Source organism: Grus americana, chromosome 4 (assembly GCF_028858705.1).
Source record: "Grus americana isolate bGruAme1 chromosome 4, bGruAme1.mat, whole genome shotgun sequence".
In the NCBI taxonomy this organism is placed as follows: domain Eukaryota; kingdom Metazoa; phylum Chordata; class Aves; order Gruiformes; family Gruidae; genus Grus; species Grus americana.
The window spans coordinates 67608625-67630931 of record NC_072855.1 but is presented as its reverse complement, the minus strand read 5'-3'; the positions used below and the strand labels follow the sequence as shown (position 1 = coordinate 67630931).

General features: G+C 38.9%; 1 protein-coding gene across 3 annotated transcripts in view; it reads right to left on the bottom strand.

Annotated features, from left to right (window-relative positions):
* The window catches only part of ZNF827 (zinc finger protein 827), a 134371-nt gene that overhangs the window by 17084 nt on the left and 94980 nt on the right, over positions 1–22307 (bottom strand). For all 3 annotated transcript variants that reach the window (XR_008577075.1, XM_054825146.1, XM_054825147.1), the window contains 3 exons: positions 21858–22106; positions 21090–21147; positions 16427–16530 (listed from right to left, as the gene is read on the bottom strand). Coding sequence is in view for 2 of the 3 variants with exons in the window: in XM_054825146.1 (XP_054681121.1) it covers positions 16427–16530; positions 21090–21147; positions 21858–22106 (411 nt within the window). In the remaining variant the exon portion in view is untranslated. The remainder of the gene's footprint in view (positions 1–16426; positions 16531–21089; positions 21148–21857; positions 22107–22307) is intronic.

Genomic DNA, 22307 nt, shown 5'->3' with positions numbered 1-22307 from the left:
CAGGCTAGTAATAAAATTATTTTTAAATCATTTTGCATAGAAGTCTTAAGAGCTGAAAATTTTATGTAAAGGTAAAACTTTTAAATTTAGTTAAATACATCTTTATGGACACCTTTCCTGCCCTTCTGTGTCACCTGGTATCATAGAATCATAGAATCGTTTTGGTTGGAAAAGACCTTTAAGATAATCGAGGCCAACCATTAACCTAACACTGCCAAGTCCACTACTAAACCATATCCCTAAGCACCACATCTATGTGTCTTTTAAATACCTCCAGGGGTGGTAACTCAACCACTTCCCTAGGCAGCCTGTTCCAGTGCTTCACAACCCTTTCGGTGAAGAATTTTTTCCTAAAAATCATTTCCCTAAATGATTTCTTAAAAATCATTTCCCTACTAACCCCAAGTCAACTTCATAATGAGTAGATGTGTAAAGCTGATCATCCAAGATGGGGTTAGAAACAGCCAGGACTGTCACCATCTGAATTTTCCCCGAGGTGAGGATAAGGCAGACATCAACTGCAGAAATACTGGTCTGTCCCTCCTCTTGCCCCTCCAAATAGATTCACTTCTGGCAAACAAAGCCCAGCAGCTTGAGGGAGTTACTATTCACCCCTTTCCTAAGCTGTTGAGCATAATTCTAAACATGTCTGTATTTTCAGTTTTCACATTTAGTGATTTTTTTTCTCTTATCCTCAAACTGGTAATACCAACATGGAGAGTGCATTAACCACCCCTTCTGAAAAGCCTTTAGCCTGACTTCTGTCAAGAAATGCTGAGAGAGGACACCATATCTGGTTGAAGCTGTAACTGAAGAAGAGAACAGAGTCTGCCCTGAATACGTAAGTAACTGTCTAGAGCCACCAAATCAGCCTTGCAACTGGCTGATTCCCAGGGACTGGCTTTGGACTCTGATATGCGGTACTTTGATTACTTATTCTCTTTTACTTTGCTTACGTATTTTTCAATTACTGTTTCACAGTGTTTTATACTATAGTTTTCATCTGTTGTTCAATGCCATGGCTACTTTTATATCTTTATACTAACAACTGAAAGAATGAAACTGCTCTTTAACTGAAAAAAAACAAAGCTAAGAAAACAAACAAAAAGTATGCTGAAGTGTCATCCAAAGAAGATAAATTCCTATTTATAACCTTTGCTGGTTTACTGTCTGGTCTCACATCCTATAACTCACTTAAACACCTGCTTCTCTGTTTCATCTCCACACCTCCATAGACCTCGGAAGCTACAAAATCCACTAGGGCAGATCCTTATGGTCACATGGAATCCTACAGATAGGATTCCTATAGATTGTCCTCTGCAGTAAGTATTCCTTAAAGAGGGGGAAGTGAGAGGTGCTGATGAGTCTTAACAAGGAAGGTGAACAGTTGTTATCTCTCCATTCTTCTGGAAGTGTATGTCATATTTATACTTCAGTTATTCAGACAGTTTGACACCACACAGATGGTCCAGAAGAAATAAGGTAAGTAATTCTGAAAATAAAGCGAACAGAAATCCCGTGAAGGGAGAAAATAGAGAGCAGTAGTTAGGCTATTTTCAGTCAATCCTGCTTGTAAGCCAAATGCGATGAAAAAAACAAGTTAGATGTCTAAAGGATCTGGTGACAGAATAACCATCCAGGGTGAGACTGAGAGCTAAGAGGGGGAGATGAGAGCTAAGAGGGGGAGATGGCCCAACTCAGAACAGGCACCTCACTTTGCTCAGAAAGACTCAGGACATTGAAGAGTCATCAGACAACTTTAGGTTACCACACCTTGAAGTGGATTGCTGCTAGCCTGTCCTTTGCCATCTTTCAAGTACCCCACGTTTACCCAAGAGGTAAATATACCATGTATAGCTCGACATGAGTGTCACAAAAGCTTTTTCCATTTGCAAGGTTCTTTCTATTTGCCTAAAAGACAAAATGTTCAAGAAATTATTTATTCAGAATCAAGGTATTCAGGTCAAGCAATAATGCAAACACTGCTTTAAAAACATTTACTGAGTCAAAGAAATTTTCTTTCCTCTTGTCTGCATTCATCTATGTTATTATAATGTCTTCCTACTTTCTACAGTGCCCCCATCATCAAAGATACATTTTATTACTTTGGAGCCTTCCACTTATATGGTCATCTATCACCTCTGGCAAGCACATTGCATTTAAAAATTGAGAACTCCTTTTGTGAAATATGTAATTAAGGCTCTGCTGCAAGCTTGTTTGCCGAAAGCCTTTGAAAGGCTTGCAAGCTCAGAAATATGTTGGCTATATGAAATTGCAGTGCTCCAAATACTATATATCTCACTTCCCAACTTACTTTCACAAAGGTTTTATTTGTAGCACCAGAATTCTTATTTCTAGTAAGTCAGTTAAAATAAACGGTGGAATCCTTCCAGATGCTGTAGTTCCCTAGTAAGATATGTCTTGTGAATTATCTAAGGTACCTGTGATCCTGAGTGGTCCTGCAGTCTTCATTTGTCACTGCGAGCATCACAGCAACCTGCCTGGTCTTACTTTAGGATGTATCTTTTACTGTGAGCAGACTCATCCACTATTAGCCAGAGATAAGCAACTGCTTTTTTGGCGTTAAAAATTTTCTATATTCCCCACAAAAATAAAGTAAGAAAGTTTTTTTCTAAAAAAAAAAAAAAAAAAAACCAAACAACAACCCTGAAGCTTCAGCTGAATTTCCAAGCTGGTTTGCCTGACTCCTTTGTGGTGTTTTTTTTAATGCCTTTTTGTAGCTATTAAAAGCTGTCAAGTGCTGTCCCCTCTAATACCAGCTCAGCGGCATCTGTTCAGAGAAACCCAAGTCCCCTTGTGTGTGTTGTGGGCTGACCAGAGCTGAGTTTGCGCCAGCCTGGGAGCCACCCAGCACTGGCAGCAGAAGCCCTGCACCCAAGCTAGTGTGTTCAAAGCTGCATGAACAAAGGAAGGGTCTATATAGCCATGCTCTCAGCATGCGTCGGGTGTGAGAAGTTATTCAGAGGGATTTAATAGTACTCTAATAAAAAAAATGCAAAATTGTTGTTCAATTAAAAGAACTGTAATTCCACTTGTGATGGGGACGTGTACTTTTTGTTTTGTAAGTCCTGAAAAAACGACACATAATCAGACAGTCTGAATGACAAAACAACTGCACAGAGGAAGCAGAGAAAGTCTCCTTGCTAAGTAAAAAACTTTACCAGCCAATGCTCTTATTTTTTGCTCAAATGCTTTTGCAAATATCTAACATTACTACAGAGTATGCTAAAAAGCAGTAATGTTGTGATAATTTAAAATCCTTGATATGGAAAGAAAATAGAACCCATATGATTTTATGTATCAGTAGCATGGTGCTTAAATTGGCCTTTCTAAAAGCATCAACCATGAAAGCTGGAAATATTTCAATAAAGAGCTTGCACAATCCACAAAAAGAAACATTAATATTGTGCACGGACGTATTCCAAATGCATAATCATAAGCAACAACTGAAAAGGTCACTGAGAAGTGATAAAGATGTCAGAGTTTGTGAAAAGAATAAAAACAAATAAAAGATGAACATTAAAGATGCCTCCAGAGAGGAACATGGGAAAACAGTGAAGCCCACCACTTCACTGCTAAGACTGAACCCGTTGCTCAAAAATGGACAGTCTGAAGCAGGGTGAGAAAAACAAAACCCGTGTCAGGGCAAAGACCGGGTAGGGACACACTGACTTAAAAACACAAGGCCTCCCCACCTTCCACCTCTGCATCAAAACTAACACTTATTTTAACATCACTTACACAACAGAAGGCTTTTGAGTAAACAGTGAGGTTTATGAAAACATTCATCTGCATTATAAAGCTTTGAGATTTGCTTTTATTGTCTGTATTAAGCTCAAAACATAAGAAACAACCGAGAAGAGAGAAAATCCCCAGTTCAAAACTTAAATCACTCTACATAAATTCTTTGCAAGGTGGCTGGAGTTGCAGATTTTTAAGCAACACTAAAGCTGCAATAATGTTGCAGTCATTTCTTGAGAATTATTTTTACAACACGTACACGATGATATCAAGTTGAGGATAACACTGAACACCCTCTATTCCCCCCAACTTGTATTATCCAATGTACTGCTTTAGCATAAAGCATAAACAAGATTGTCTTGGTGGTAATTTCATTCCTTACACAATAAGAAAAAATAGGACAATGTAAAATTTGTGACATATGCAAAGTAAGGGCCTGAGCTGTGAATTTACTGGGCAAAAAGTAGTCATGGAAGAGTCCCTGTAGCTCACTGAACAGGCTCCAGGAGTTCCTCAATCATTCACAGTTATCACAGCAAAGGAGGTCACTTTGCTTTCATGACTGTAGATGACCACAATGCAATGTGGCCTAGATGGAAACTGGTTTATTTTTTTCACTGAGGGAGTTGAGACATTGCAAGAAAGGGATAGGAAGTATCAACAAATCTGCTCCCCTAAAAGTGTTTTTAAAAGCTTACCTGAACACTGTTGGCCAAGAGAACAATCAGTTCTTTCTGTAGCAAAGAGCTCCATCATTGTAAGTCTATTTTTGCTTGTTTAGAAATAATAGCTATTGCAAATAAAAGTTAAATTCTGCATCTATTGTCAGAGACAAAAATGTTAGCTTTGCACAAAATATTTTATTTCAATATAATCTAGAATATCCTCCTGAAAATATCTTCATGATAACTGTAAGATGTGCGATAAAGAATTTACATAAGCTCTAATTCACTCCCAAGCAGGTGGCCCTCAGATTTATCTCAACCATTTACACTGCTTGTAACATTTGAGTGCTACAACATTGACTTCATATGAACTTATGAGTCTAGTTTGTTCCTATTGTTATTTTTGAACCACAATTAATTAATTTCCATAATGCCAATAGGTTTCTACCCTTATGCAAAATAAAGCCCCAAATGCAGACAGAGTCCCTCTTCCAGAGCTGACTGAATTAACACATACGAGTCAAAACCAGATAAAAGTAACTGCCAACATGTGGCCAGATCCACCTTTCCATGTTTCAGCAAGCTGCCAGGGAAAGTCACCACTCTTCGCAGTACCTGGCTGCTGCTGTAAAAGAACACATTCTTATTGCTTTTATTGCAGATTCCCCAAGTGATAAGCAGTGAATCTGCCATTTTCTTGAAGCCCTTAACTCAGTCTTTTAAGAGATTTGCCTCTCTCCTTTGCTCTCTCTCTCTTATCACACAAAGCACATGCATCTACCTGCAAACCATCCTCTCCTTCCTTCTTGGCTACTCTCCCATCTGCCTTCTGCTCAGGTTGCATTTGCAGGGCACTACTCAGCACCACGACTGCCGCAAACTCAACTAAAACACCCAGCAACCAGTAAAGCAAATTCGTACCCTGATTGAAATCATGCTGTAGAAGAAAAAAAACTTCTCAGCTTTGCTTAGATTAAACAATGGTCTTTTTTTTTTTTTTTAAATATGTAGCTGTCCAAATAGCCTGATGAATTTTGCATTTAATTTACTCTTAGGCAGACAAATATTACAGAAGACAGCCTTGTACAAGACAAGATAGGTGAGGACTGGAGAGTCCCAAGGTAACTAAAAAGAAATGTCAGGAATGATGTGTTCCAATTCCTTTTGCAGAGCAAGAAAAGTAATTTTAAAACCTGTCTTTCTATTTCATGCTGAGCTTCTATTTGGAAAAGTTTCATATTCAGAAAACAGTCTGACTCAATGCTGATGTTCACTTTTGCAAAAGATTTGGGTATTAAGAAAGACAAAAGAGGATATGAAACTATAGATGGGTTTGAATACAGAGTCTAAAACACAGCATGCTAAGTATTTCTAAACCAAAAGCCTCATCTATCAAGTCTCTTTCAAGAAGTTATTTAGTCACCATTATAGCTTTGCTACTGAATTTATATCAGAATTAGAGCTGGAAGGGACCCCAGGAGGCCATCTTGTCTCTCCCTCGCCCGGAGGCAAACAGCCACACACCAAACATACCCATCAGTCCCGACAGGCGCTTGTCTAACTTGTTTTTTTAAACCCCCCCCCCATGACAGAGGTTCCACAGCCTCCTGTGACAGTTGTGCCAGTGCAAAATCACCCCACTGCTAGGAAGTTTTACTCGGTGTTTAACTTAAATCTACTGTCATTTAAACCTGTTATTCCTTATTCTGCTCACATGAACATAGGCAAGGTGTATTCTTTTCCTCTCAAAGCTGTCATTTTACATATTTGAATACTATTATCACGTCTCCCTTCTTTTCTTCTCCAGACTAAATAAACACAAAATCATGCACAGCTTATGTTCTCTAAACCTCTGACCACCATATTGTCCTCCACGTTGATCTTGGATTACAAAGCCCAAAATTGAATTCAGGGCTCCAGCTGTAGAGCAGAATTACCACACATGCCTTACAGACAACATTCCCAACATCTCAGCCGGATGGTTGTCCTTTCTGCAATGCGTACAATGTCAGCTTTACATACAGTGTCTGACCAAAACTAATCCAGATCCCTCCCTTAAGCTGCCCTGCCTGGGCATTCATCACTCCCCTTTCTTTGTGGCACTGATCATTCCCCCAGGCACAGAATTCTGTCCTCACGGAACTGGCTGCTATTTTCCAGACTGCTTCTTCAGTTCCTCAAGATAAGACTGAACTCTAATTCTGTCCTCTGAAATGCTTATGGCACCCCCCATGCATGGTGTCACCAGGACATTTAATAAACGCACTTTCTCTTCCATCATCCACAACATTAATACAAGGACTGATTAATACCAAAGCAAGCACAGACCCTTGCAGAACCACAGGTGGTCCCTGGGGTTTGACAGCTACACTTAACCACTTAATTATAGCTGTACCTACTCTTGGCTTCCCTGCATACTATGAGCATGTTGTGGGAAGCAACGCCAAGAGCCTTACTCAAGGAGGTCATGTTTCTTTAAGGACCTGCAACAACTATTGTTAGGCTTCTTTCCATACAAATCTCCAAGTGGTTACAGTTGTCCTTCCTGAAGCCAATTGTTGTTATTTTGCTGTTTTCCCTTTTTCCTTTCCTAAAAAACATTCTATCACTTCATGGTCGCTCTTCACCAAGTTGCCTTCTGTCACCTGCATCAAAACACAGGTCCTAAGAACTTGCTGGACAGCCTTGTGTTATCCTGAATTCGCTTGCCAGCAGAAGACAAAGTAGGCAAAATCCCACATTTCTCACTCTGTACTTTGGATGAGTGTAGCTGCTCAGGAAGTCCTTCTCAAATTTGACCACCATTTGTGTTACATATTTATTTAAAAATATTGATAGCAACAATTATTTTACTTTTCAAAAAATCACTTTTTGTTGAATAACTATCAGAGACTCAGAAAACATTAAAAAATTTATAATAGATGCCAAACCCAGCCTTGTTTAAAAGAGTAAAAACCCCAATTGCTAAGTTTTATTTTTCCATGTGGGATGAAACAGTTACCTTTGGCCATTTTGCTTTGGATTTGATATTTGTGATATCTCTTAACAGCTTTTAGTTTGGTGGGTTTAATGAATGGGGTCTAGTCTGGGTTTTTTCTGAATGAAACCAGAAGCTATTTGTTCTGAGTGAAATTACTTTGTTCTGCTGTCCTTTACCATGAGGTTGATCCTGCCTTAGGAGGAACAAACATAAAAGGGAAATGAAATAAAAATACATATTTTTGCCTGTATAAGAAGACTGCACAGTATTAGAGGGAAAAAAGTTACCCTGTATAGAGGCAGCCCATAATAAAACAGGGATCACAAATTTTCAGATAGATGTCAAGTGCCTTTCAAGACAGCCATTAGCCATGGACCTGAATGTGTATCTTTCTGTTTGTCTATTTTAACTAACGTCTTTCATCTTGAAGGTCCTGTAAATAATTGACAAAATAATTAGTGCAGTGACTTCACAAGGAAAATAAGTGAACTCTGTATGCCCATAATAATTCATGTAAATTCCTGCTATTTATAGTATATGTTGCATTGAGAAAGGGCCTGGCCAATTCACCAGGAGAAGGATCTGATCACATTCCCCTTAGTTGCTGTGGGAACGGCCAATAAATACTGATTGTTGAGAAAAATTAACACATGTACAACTATGCACATGCTGCACACTTCACTTGTCCTATTTTAGCCAACGAAAGCACCGTGCATGTTTGAGCAAGAGGTGATTTGCTGATTTGGTCTGTTCTGCATGATAATCTTTTCAGTTCTGAAAGGGACTCTGTTAGTTATGAAGACCGTGTGGCTGCTCAGGACACAGTCACTACTACTGTATCACAGATTTGCAACACACGTGTACTAGATGCAAACCTGTTTGGCAGCAGACCCAGAAAAAGCTGCAAGGGAAATGTAATGCTCTAATCAGTTGCAGCCACGTTGGTTACGAATCCATTAAATGAACCAGAAATTTGGAACCCTCTGCTCGATGACTGTAGTGCAAAGCGGTTGTCAAGGCAGCTGGGTGCACAGTGAAAGAAGCCTGCACCCAGGCAGACGATCATGGGAATCTGAAGACAGGATGTGATAGATAAAAAACATGCTAGAGCCAGAACCACTGTCACACAGTTTAGCACTGAATTATGTTGAACAAATTCTGCAAAATCTGTCTTGCTTTGGAGAACTATGCCAAGCACAGCCCACTTCTATAGCAGTCCAACTATCTCATCTTCCTAGAATCACTTTCCACAACTTGCCAGCTATCTGCCTCTTGCTACCAGACTTCAGAGAGCAACCACGATGGCTGACAGTCCCTAGCCTTCTAGAGAGTGCAAAGAGAGAGCGTACACCAGTCAATGTGTACCCAAAAGACATTTTTTGTGTGAAGAATGAAAGTAAAATGCATGTTGGAGATAAGGAACTAAAATCAGTTACTCAAATCAATCTGCCACTCTGTCACACAATTTTTCTACCATCTATGAAGTTGTCATACAGGCCGGATTTGTCAAATGGATCTCTCCAGTATTCTTTTTCATGCATCTGCATGGATTTTTACACAAACATACACATGTGTACACACATACACAACAAGAAGAGTATCTGGTTGAGTCTTATTGCAGACAGGTACCAGAAGAGGAATAAAATTAAATGAGTGCTTTTGAGGACCGAGAGAACCAGACTTCGCAAGGCTTATGAGTACCTACCATTGTGTTCTGCAGGCAGCGATGACAGCAGCGCAGCATCTACCTCCAGCACTGCTTTCACCAAGCACGTTTCACAGAAATAGTGAGATAGAAATGAATAACAGGATCAAGCGCCTGATGGAGCATGCCTTGTGTAGTGAATTAAGTGTCACTCTAGACTTCCACTCTGCCAGGAAGCCAACAGGGGTCAGGCACTATCATCATCAAAAAACTGAAGGGGGTATCTAATGTCCTGGGTGGGCAGAGCTCACAACTCAGGCCAAAACTGAAAGCAAATAAATTGACCATAAGCACTAATAATGGGATAAAGCAGGGGAAAAAAACGCACTTTAAGTCAATTCACGTGCATGTGCACTCCCTCTGCAACTATACTGGCAATAAAAATTGCTGTTTCATCACAGGGACAGAAACTGCTGCCAGGGTCTTGAAATATTCTTTTAGACTTCCAAAGAATTCTGAAGTCCAGCAAATATGATTAAGGGATTGGAGCATCTGTCCTACAAGGACAGTCTGAGACAGCTAGGACTGTTCAGCCTGGAGAAGAGAAGGCTTGGTGGGATCTTTCCAATCTGTATAAATACCTGATGGGGGGGAACAAGATGATGAACCCAGGCTCTTCTCAGTGATGCCCAGTGGAGAGGAGGCAAGGGCACTAATTAAGAGTTATGAAATTCCATTTGAACATAAGAAAACATTTTTTTTTTTTTTTTTTAATGTGAGCATGGTCAAACACTGGCAAAGGTTGCCCAGAGATCACCCACAGATTCTCCGTCCCTGGAGATATTCAAAACCTGACTGGACACAGCCTTGAGCAACAAGCTGACTCCGCTCTAAGAAAGGGGGTGGAACTAGACTTCCTACCTCAACCATTCTGTGATTCTCTCAAAAGTAATAATCCACAGGTTCTGCTGTCCTGAATTCATTGGAAATCAATTGCTTGCAATTGTGCTCTTAACCCCTAGCTTTCCTTTACAAATTCTAGCATTTAGGATGGTGAAGAAAGCCTTCCTAAAGTAAACAAGAGGATTACCCACAATGTGAAGTTAGAGGCTTTTTGGCAGATGTAAGCAAACAACAACCAACACCATAAGAAAGTGTGAATTGTTCTAATTAATTCCATGAGTACATAGCTGGGAAATTATACAAGGGCAATTTAAATGCCAACATTTCATCCCTGATCACTTTAGGAGAAATCATCAGGGCTTGTGCCTTTCACAGTCCCCTAAGGCCTAAGGGCATTTTCCAGGGTGACAGAAGTGCCAACAGTCCCCTACACAGAAATCAAACCCTCAAGGTATCCCTTCATTTCTGCAGTGCAGTTACAGTGGTCTCAGCGACAATGTAAGGTAAGTTGAAAGTAGGAAGTCTGGCAGCAAGCTAAAAGAGACCAAGAAGGAAAACTGTCACTGGCAACATGTGAAGAAATGGAAATTATAGTCAGATTCACTCTAACCTCATATTCAATTTATTAAAGTCCTGACTTTCTTAACTAACCTAGTGATGACCCAAAATTCAGAGCTGGTTGCTGTAGATGACTGCAGAAGTTTAGTTTGATACAGAGCACAGGACACCAGAATCAAGCACGAGTACTGCTGGAAAACAGTATATATGAGTGAGCACATCTGCAGGTTGGACCAAAAAACCTCTTGCTATCAACTTTCTAGATGCTTTAAGCCACACAAAATTACATCATCAAGAGATATATTGACCTTAAAGTGTCTTTAAAAAGGGATTAGGAAGAAGAAAGACACATGCAAAATACTTTATATTAAAGAATGTGATATCTGTGCAACATGAACAGCTTGATTATTTATCATGGTCACAGAAGAAAGTAAACAAGATTAAGTGTGGTTCACAGCCAAATCAATCTCACACAAATGCTGAAATTGCACATGGCCAAAAGATACAGCCTTGCCTTCACCCTGCTCACATCCCAACATTCCCACAAGCTACTAGGAAAAAAAAAAAAAAAAAAAAAAAAAAAAGATTAGTTCACTACTTCCCCTGATCTGGCTTACAGTGTGGCCACATAAATGTTAGTACTGCTGTGCTGGAGAACGTGTAAAGATGAGGCCCAGGGAGCAGGCAGATCTTCCCCTTTAAGTATATTAAAGTTACAGTGGAATTACTGCTTTAGAGAAAAGAAGTAGGAGGAGGGTGTGAGTATGAACAGTAACAGGAGAATTGTGTACATCTCCTGAATGGTCTGAATAGTCCTATAGTTCCGAACATAATGGGAATCTTTGTAACACATATTACCTTAGTTCAATAAACATAAATATAGGATAATGCCACTAATGACATCATTAATAGAAATACAACTGACATTACCAAAATCCAAAATTTTTGCACTATGTTTCCAATTTTCTACTGAAGTGAGTATTATGCTACCGATTCAATATTGGCTTCTGGACATTTCTGAAGAGAAAGCATGGCCTATCTGTTGTCTTACAGGTCAGTTAGGAGTGTGGGGACGCAGTGACAAAGAGGCTCCGATGCATTTTCAAAAACGTACTTGAGAACAGAAGCTTTATTGGCTTTATTTCATTGAAATAACTAACACCGGTAAATGCAGCTCTGGCACCAATGGACAAAATTAAAAAAGCCAGGGCTACTCATGGACTACAACTCCCCAAAAATCTACATCCTCCAGTTCCAAAAGTCTATTTTAGCCTTGCAAAATTCACTTACCTCAATCAAAATTACAGTTTTGCAAGTAGTAGTAAACTTTCACAAAAAGATGAATTTATTCTTTTTTTTAATTTAATCCTCTACAGATGAGATTGTTTCAATATTTGGCGCTGTCAGTGTAAATGAAGGAGAATACCAAATCCTTGGTGAATAAGGAGGGAAAATAGTGAAATATTATTATAATACACACAGATATACATTGAGAAAAAGTATTCCCAAAACCCCATGGCTCGAGTCTTCACTAATATTAATGAACTGACCGGAAAAGGAAGAGTGAATATCACTCATCTAGTTTTCATGAAGGCAGGTTTGATTTACAGAATGAGTCAGTGAGATAGTGGAAAACTATTAAAACACATTAAAGATTGGCTAAGGGTCAGGAACACCAGCATAAGATCAAGTTTTTAATTTATCTAGCGATCTGGAGTGAACTATATAGTCTGACATAAAACTAAACTCTATTCTGTCAAAAGAAGAGTCTTATAAAACAGAAGATAAAAATGCCCTTTTAAAGAGACTGTTTGAAATGAAAATTTTCATTTCTTCTCCCTACCTTTTTGCTAGGCCAAAAAAGGTCATTTTGCTATTCTTATAGGGGAAAATTGAAATTATTTAATTGTTTTGGATAGGACTTTGTATTATATATGACTTTGATACTATAGTAATTTTCATGTGTTTGATTGATCAATACTATTTTATTTTATTTGCATTTTTGAGTAAAAAATAAGCTTATTTTGACAGTAATAGTAATACAGAAAAGTGTAATGTAACTACCACTAACTTTGTATGGTTATTAACATACAAAATACCTTAAAAAGGAAGGGAAGTAGTTCCCCAAATCTATCCAACACTTTAGAACTACATACCATAGGAAACTACTTTCTTCCCTTCACAGAATATTAAGAATTCACCACAGATTATGAGGGAGTTACCATGACTTCTGCAGAGCTGTTGAGTCCCCTTCTGACAGTTGTTGGAGACTTTATTGTCATTTCCTTGGGTACCAGACTTAAAAGTTGCTGAATGATAATCACTTCTGCCTGCGATACTGCAGCTGATCAGGATTACTTCACCTCTATTTCAGGCCAAATCCATCGCTATGTCGTTATTTATTTAGGGGTTTTTTCCTCCAGTAAATGCCCTGATCGGTGCATTGCTCTCACACATCTTTTAATAAGTCTTTCCTAATTGTTCCATGCTCCTTGGGGATCTTATATACTCAATGCCCTGCAAAGAGTGCTCTTCCTCTTAAATACCTGATCTTGCAATTTTCTTATAAACTGGTTATGAAGTGGTTTGCGCTGAGGAGGCCACTAAGCTGAAGTCTCAAGGACTCAACTTTGGACAAGCTGTACTTAAGAATCCTCTCCAATAGCTTCAACACAAACCCCCTCCCAGCATTGCATTAATGAAAGCAATATCATCAACAGGCAGAAATTTCAGAGTATTAAAGAAATAATCTTGCAAGCTAGAGTAACAAGCGAAACAATTCAAATTACAAGGTCATATGCCTAGAAAGTAGGAACACAAATTTCTGTTGCACGCTGATATCACCAGCTGAAATTGTAAAGGAAAAGAAAAACATGTTACTATTTGATTAGCAAATGAACTGAGCACCATCGGCATGTTCTAGTTACAAAGACTGTGTGATTAATCAGGAGAGGCATTTTCAATATACATATAGAAGATTGCATGCCGCTGAAAAAGTCATTGGTAAGACCTCCTGTAAAATAGCGTATATAGGTCTGACTACTCATATTTGCAGAAACTAATTTCCCTAAACAGAGACAGAAAAAAGGCTATGATGTGGGTCAGGGAATGGAAACTCTATCATACTAAAAGAGACTAAAAGAGGTTGGCTGGCTTACTTTTCCAAAATGAAGACAGGATTAGGGGGATGTAAGATGGCACATCAGATGGTGAACATCACGAGGGAGAAGAATTATCAAAGTTGAAGGACAGCATTGGTGAAACAACAAAAGTAGAACTTGCTGTGAATAAATTCAGGCTGAAAAGAGAGTGGTCCCAGCACTTCAAAGGGGTGAGCTTCTGAAACAGTGTCCTCATACAGAAAATAAGGACGACAGGTTTAAGATGGATCTTGATAATGAATGAGATTACATAATGTTGTTACCTATTATAGAAAAGAATTGAATTTGACACATGAGATATCTTACTGTCCTATGTTCCTGTCACTTTTCCCAATTCTTCTGCAGCTAGGGTGCCAAGAAGTCTGCAGACAGAAAGTTGGCAGGAGTCTGGGGATACAACCACCCATATTGGTGCTCTCTTGGAAAGAAGCACAACATACATGGGGTTCTGCCAAGGCCACCCAGACCAACTGGCAGCGAAGGCTTCCTCATGCTGCTCCACCTGCCTGAGTCAAGCCTGGTCACAGAGAACCAGCACAGAGCAGCAGCTCAGACACCACGCTTGTTCGTCAGACTCTGCTAGCTGCGGTGACAGTGGCACAGAGTCACATTTTTGGATGTCAGCACTGCTTAATGAACACTCTGGGCCATTAGCAGTTAATCTGCTTGGATTTTAGTTGACGACTTGAAGATGACACCGGACTGGAAATTTCCTGTCATTTTCTTATGCTGTTCTTCTCTACTTCTTACTATCCTGTTTCAGAGATAATATCGAAAATGTATCTCAAGTGAAGGCATACATACCATTTATCCATGGGACACCACCAACATATGTCCACAGCATTTTCTGTTACATCCTGTTGGCCTTTACAATGGTTTGTTACTGTTCCTTTATGCTACTCTCTGCAGGGATAAAATTGCTTCTGAGCTATCCATAGCGCTATACAGACTATTTCTTCCTGCAAGGCCAAAACTAGTAGGAAATCTACCTGTGGGTATTCTGCTGTTCTTTTACATGAATATCACATTTGTAATTGATTAAAAATTTAAATCACGTTCCTGGTGCTACTGTGAAGTTGCACTTCGGGTCCAAGAGTTGAGTATGAAGCTGAGAAAAATCAACATATTTGGAATGATAGGGTTGTTCCAAAAATAAAAATGAAGCAGAAACTAGCTTTTTTGATTTTCAGTATATATGCTGCTATTACATACCAGAGTCTTATAATCACAGAGCGATATATATCATAATACACAGACCTATCAAGGTCATACTTATATTCCATAACGCAGAATGTGAGGCAGCGTAAACATACAAACCCCAGTACCTCAGAAGCCATTCTAACATTCCAGCATGTCCTGAGAACTAGATACTTTACATCTTTTAAGCAGAAGATGAAACATGTCACCAAAACTCATCCGCAGTTTTAGTGGCCTCACTTAAAATGAAGTCTTACAGAGAATTAAAACTCTTATACATTCACCTTGGTATGATGTAAGAGTATTGCTGCTAGAGGCCATGTCCTCTGAGGTATCGAGCACTGCCTGAGGAGACTAAGAGTTCTCATCTTTCATCTGGGTATATGAATATTCCATGTTATGCCAAGGTCAAAAGCCAGGATTGAAGTGCTAACCTGGTTTACATTTTAATACTTAAAAGCACCACTCCTGATCTGGTTCTCCTCACCCCGAGTTACAAAATCCACTGCTTCCTTGCATAAGGGTGGCTGAGGCTAGCCTGAAGACCCCTGTCCTTATGCTACAAGATTTCTTCTTCTTTCTGCTATGCATATTTACCCTTAGACAATGTCTAGCTCTTAACCTCATCTGCCACTTCACAAGCTGTCAAATGACTATTCAAGCATTAAAAAAATGAAGGGTCTGTTAAGTTGTAAATTAAATGACAGTCTATAGCTGAAAATTAGCAGTAACGTGCCCAAAACTTTATTGATTGCTAAGAAAAGGTGAGTAACCCCCCCTATGGCTGGCTGTGTAATTAGTGACCTTTAGAATCCCAGAGCTATTAATTTAAGAACAGATAGCAGTGAACTAGCAAACGAGTTATTTTGCAACAGGACAGTAAAGGCATATATTGAGTTTTTGTATGTGTTCAGTGCCACCTTGAATAGCATTGTTACATGCCTACATTTTCCATTTTAATGCAGAATATAACCCAAGCTGTACCTGGACATAAAATGCCTGTCAACCAGTTCAGAAGATCAGTGGGAATGTACCCAGAGATACTGAGGTTTTTCAGTACATTTTAAGAACTCTACGTCCTTTCAAAAAGGTTTCTAAATTACTGTTAAAGGCAGGACAATTGTATTGCCAAGCTCAGCCACTCTGATACATGTATTGCAAACATTTCATCTGCACTCTGAGAGATGGAAATGGCCAATAACAGGAGACTAGCAGACAGTAATCCAACATCTGTAAAGTTTCTTTACATATGGGAGACACGCACACACAAAAACCCCACGTCTGTTAATACTGTTGAGTTTAATCTGTTATAGACTCTTGTACAATTCATGGAAATAGTAGTTTGAAGACTAATAATATAAATTAATATAAATGCTTCAGCAATTTAACTTTTTTCTTTTTCTTCTTAATAATAAGCACTTATTGTGATGGAGAGAGTTGCCTTTTGACAAAGCAAACTACATTTTAAGAGCACTGGTCAGGTGGTAGAGTTTAAAGTGGAAGGAATTGAAAAAGATCTATTAACTGGAAGTAATGAAAGAAAAAGGTATCTGACCTGGTGCAGACGTCCTTCCATGAAGAGTAGTTTCAGTAGGCAGGATATCTTTTGAGTTGGAAGTGAACGGTGATTGTCTAAATGTGTCTTCAGAAAAGAAAGGGCTATACGAAAAAATAAGATGTCTTTTTGTAAACACAATAGCATTTAACAAAAGAAGTAAATATTATTTTTGACCCTAGCATCTTAATATTGTAACAGATACCATCTTGTTAAAAGCCCTGTTTCATTTACAGAATTCATGCTGAAAGATATGCAGACCATGAGACGAGGTGTGGAGAAGAAGCATGCTTTGGTAAAATTGCATCTCAGAGTGAAAACCGAAGTCCTTCCAAAAGGTTTTTAACTACATTTCAACATCACAGATTTGCTATATCACCATACAATATGGATCATTAAAATGAATGCTTCAAAAATTTGTATTCTACTGTCTAAAAATTTGTATTCTAATGTCATATCTGGAGACGGCAATCGGGAAAGGTGGAAAATTTTATTGTTTAATAATCTGAGGTATATAGTAATTATTTTTAAAACAAAACTTTTCAAATTTTAGGTTAAGATGCTGAGTAGTTCTCTTTTGACATGACATTCCATAAATGAAATAACTCCATGAGTTTGATTTTTAAAGCAGGAAATAATTCATCTAAGCTAACTGAATGGTTACTTCCCAAAGAGTATTAACTGCAAAAATTATCGGCTACTTGACTCCAAAAAGCATAGCATGCTTTGGTTTTAATTAACAGGCAGTAAAAAGTCAATTTCAATAGTCAATTGGCATTTCTGTCAAAGTATTTTGTCTTCTGCTCAATTAAAGATCGTAACAGAAACAAGAATTCCTTGTCTACCATACAGACAGACATCAGTAAGAGGTACATCAGAAAAATCAAAATAGAAAAGGACAGTCTTTCTTGGAAAACTATTTTCTAAGGCAGTGTATTCCATTTGCATGCAAACTATCAATTTCTTCTAAACAAAATGAGAATTATATTAAATCTGATCTCTCTCATATTGAGAATCCTTAACAGGCTGGCATATAGTAGGTGTTTTAAAGGTGCAGGACAGGAGGCCAGCTCATTTCTGCAGCCTGTTCTTATTCAGTAATAAAATCCAAGAACCTTTTCAGGATAAGGAATGTAGTATAAGGTCTTAAAAAGCATTGCACAGTGGGTAGTCCAGACCCATAAAGTATGTGCCAGCAGTACCAAGTTGACCCTACCAGTCCAGATACCCAAGGTGTCAATCTAAACAACGGCACTTGCCTAAGTTTTCCCTCATACAGTTTTTCTGCAGAGAGTGAACAAGGTGTTCTCCACTGAGTCACTTGTATTCTTAGTCAGATCTCTTCTGCCTTTGGGAAATTTGCTGATAGTTAGTTAATTTGATCATGTAACACTTCTGACAATCACATTATTTACTTTCTTAGTAGGTTTTTTGGCCATTATTCACTTTGTGCTGTTCCATACATTGACAGTTAATGGGATATTTTGGTATTTCTACAAAAGTTTGAACATAACCATAAACACAGTCAACATTAGGTTGTGCTGAAGGGTGAGGCGTGACTGCCCCAAACCTGAATAGTTCAGTGCACGCAGATAGCTGAACGCATAATACTCAAGAAAACAAGTGATCAGGATAAAGTAAAATAGCTCCAGCCCACATGTGCAACACTTAACTTTTTCCAAGACTCACACTCCTACTCAGGGGTGACATAATATAAAACAGACTGACGCTGTATAAAAATATGGCATCATTTATTGCAACATTCCTCTCACTGGCTTAATAATGATTTGAAAGAAAAACACCAATAAAAAAAGTTTTATTACTGTTGTAACTCTTCAAAATCTTGTAATCCACTCAGGTTTCCATGTTGGCCTGCCTGTTCGTGCCTTAGATTCAGTCACCGGGACACTGCTCATTGCTGGCTCTAAGCAAAATGGATGATGCAGAGCTTATCTGTTTCAGGCTAGGCCATACATCATGAGCAGGTTGCTGTTGAAGACTGCATCGTGTTGTGTCCCAAGGATTTCCCTCTCCGTCATCGGCCTCCGGTGAATTACAGAACCATCCTTGGATACCTCTTTTCTAACTTCCTCTAGAAGGGCAGCTGAGTCTCTTCAGTGTTGGCCCTATTATTACTTTTATTTCAGCAGATATGTCTTCCAATTCCCAGTGTAAAGTATGGAGGGAGGAGCTCCTGCTTCATAGTAAGAAGCTACATAAATTGTTCTCAATCACTGTGCAAAGTCCCTTCTGATGAAGATTAAGCTTTAGGATTTATTTTTTTTTTTCAGTTTTATGGCTACACAGTTCTCTAGATGAAAGAAACTTATCTTGGCTTCTTACACTGGCGTACTCACTTCAGATCATTTGCTTCTCCACTTTCTGTCTTCATATCACAGATGGCAGGCTCTACCATCTCACTCAGCCATTGAACTGTGAGGAATCCTTGCCAGTTTCGGCTGCTTAAGCAAAGTCATATGGAAGTATATGCTTGCAAAGTCCAGGAATACTCACAGGAGGAACAGCAACAGAGAGGCAACAGTTAGAAATGTTAATATGGAATAAGACAGCAAAAAGTGTTTGCGTACCCCATCTTGCTGGGCTTTGCTGATTTAAGACTCTCACCAATGACACAGCTCAATCTCTGCTCCCCAGCTACTCACAGGTGGACAACACTGACTTCACCTTGGTTCTCTGCAGCTGTCAGCAAATTTCACATAACAATTGTGATTCAAATGCCTTTCTGTCATTACTCCAGATGTAGGCTGGTGAGCCAAACTGCAACATCACACGTTTTCTTAATGCAGTCTGAGTGCCTCTATTCTCCACTGGCTGCTCCATCACATTTTATTTTTGAGAAGGCGTCATACCCTTACCAGCAAAGACTTCCAGCTGTTTGTTTGGTTTTGGATGGGGTTTATTTGGCAAGGTCTTTCAAGTCAATCTGTTTGAACTCGCAGGACTTAGTAGACTGACTCACTTCCCCTTAAGAAGCTCTTCTCATTCATGTCTTCTTCTGTTGATAGATAGGTAAGATAAGAAAAGCACCCGGAAGAATTGAATCAGGCACTCAGCATTTCATGCCCTGATGGGTAGCAGCCATGATCAGGACTTCTCAGTAAAGCTCAGTGCAAGTTGGACAACTCAGTGCAAGCCAACTGTGCTACCCTCTTAAAAGGTGGCAGTCAGAAGAAGGGGAAGTTATCTTTGAACTGTCCTCAACCTTTCCAGTTTAAATTATCTTTGATAGATCCAAAAGTAGCCCTGGATTCTCACACCAGTCCTGCTGGTAACATCATGAGACATCGAAATCTATTTTCAACTATTTGTCACCCCCTCCCTGCAATGCACACTGGATGAGTAGTTAGGACAATATGTGCATTTATCTCCATATGTATCTCTTAGGCTTATGCTTTTTAAGTAGTCACGGGAAGGCTATGTAGGCTGCAGATCCCACAGATTCCCAAACTAGCAAATATGGGAAGCGTTCACAGTAGCGAGAAGTTCAAAGCTCAATTTAATTGTCTTTCAACTTGTAACATCAAAAAGTCCCTAACAGACATTTACTTAGCTGGTCAGTTTATTAAAAACAATTTATTTATTTATTTATTACAGTTACCATGAATGAATGGGATAGGCCTAGGAATTTAAGAACAACATATTTTAGAGATCTTTTCTTCTGCAACTGAAATGCTTTTCAATTTCTGTCTGGACAAAGTTGTCTTAGTTAGCAGGCACCGAACACGTTGGGAACTTCTGTAGACGGGACTGCAGAGGCACAGAAGGTCTTACTCTGTCTTTGAAGGAACAGTTTGTCACTTCAGTGTGCTCAGTCTCCAACCCAGCCACACTGATTAAGGAACTTTCAGGTAGGAAATAAATGTACTTTTGCCAATTTCTGCCTACTCCTCACCATGGGCTTCTAACTTTTTACCAATTCTAGCTCCCACTTATTACATAAGAGCTTTGAATTTTCCCATAGGGACACCTCACTTTGCTGCTCACGTATATGTAAACAACTCGTGGGCTTGTTCCCAGCCACAATACTGTAAAGTGTGTATTTCTTTAACAGCATGTGCTATAATTGGATCATGGTTTTAATTCCTGGATAATTTCATCTATTGTATTAAGGTGACTGTAATCTTTAACAAATGTTTCATTAGCATTGTCATACAGTCTGACCTCTAAAAATTTATCTCTAGAAGGCATTGAGATGATAGAAATACTAAATCGAAATTTTATTAAAGAAATCAAAATTTAACAGAAGACTGAATCAAAAATCACCTCTTCTTTCATTGGTCCATGTCTTAAAATCCAGTTGTCAGCCTGTTCTTTCCTCAAGTGCTGCATGTACTATGCAGTTTCTTTTAATTTTCAGGTTTTTGTAGAAAAAAATAGAAAAAATAATTCTTAAAATGATGTGTGAATACTTGATCAGAGGCGAACGGTCATTTTGGCCCAAAGGCCTTTTGTCTCATGAACTCTAAGCAATCAGACCTATAGGTGTAATTTTTCAGATATAGGTTACATTACCCATGAAAATATCTTACACTTGTAATATCAGGTCACATTTGTGGGAGACAGACACATTTGAGTTCACAAGGCAAAATGAAGCAATGCCATTTACACTACAGCTTTGCAGATAACAATGGACTGTACTTACCTTGCTGTAGTTCTGATGGTGTTATCTTTATTGTGGTTGTGCTCTTTGCTCACCTTTTCTGCAGAGGAACATACAAGTGTTTTTGTGATTAGCATATATCATATTTTCCCTATCAAGTTTTATTCAGCAGAACTATTTTAATGCTTTCTGATAACAGCATAATCCAGAGTAACTTAGGGTAAATGGTTACAGCATGATTAGAGAATGGGCATGACCTTATTTAAACTAACACCTAACAAATTTTTTCAGCTTCATATTTCAGTGTTAGTGCTCCATGCAAAGTGTGCAATACAAGCATTCATTAAACATAGTGCTGATATCACTGCCTTTATGTAATAGTTGAGGTTCACCTTCTTTGTCAAGAGAAACGGACAGTGCAGCCCCAGGAGCACTGCGTGCTGCAGCCACTGGCTACTTACACCAGTAACTGCCATCTATAGGTTCCCCTATACTCCAAGGCCTGGATCAACCAGTTGTCACAAATTATTTAATTATCTTTCAAAAATACAGGAGTTGAACTCCGGCTTTTCCAATTCAGTTCAAATATTGTGAACCTGACCTGACTGTCACAGTGCTCCAAAGCCTATGCTAACTATGGGGGACATTTGGCAAGGCTTTTGTGTTCCAAACATGAGGGTAGAAGGGCTCTAACTCCTATTATTTTTCAGCCTTAGCAATCACACTTTCATAGCACCTTAATGGTTATACACAATCTCTCTCTCTTGTTGTTGTTTAAATTCAACTACTGACTATTTCAACTGCTTTTACCTGATAACTGGAAGAGCAGCTCAGATGCCATCTTCACTGATATATCTTGGCTGAATAGATTTCTTTCTGGGAGCACACGACCTTCTGGTGCCTTCTGTATGTGTTCGCTAATGTCTCGCCCTAATAAAGTGCTGTAGCCAACATTTTGGCTGGGTTGGCTGGGTGACACTGAAGCCTGCGAATCATGAATGTCGACTTCCATTGGTTCTTCCTTTATCTTTACCATCTGGGTTTCCTTGTAACTCTCAGCTGCAAATATGTGTTTAAAAAAATAAACAACCGCCACAATTATTTAATTAGGCTACAATTTTTCAGACTACTCAAAGCAGGAATCACAATTACAAAGTTGTAATTTGTATACTGTATCACTGCAAATGGTAAGGGAAGCAAGCTGCTGACTGCTACAGTATTATTCTGGGGCTTATAAATAGAAGCAATCTCTTGAAAATC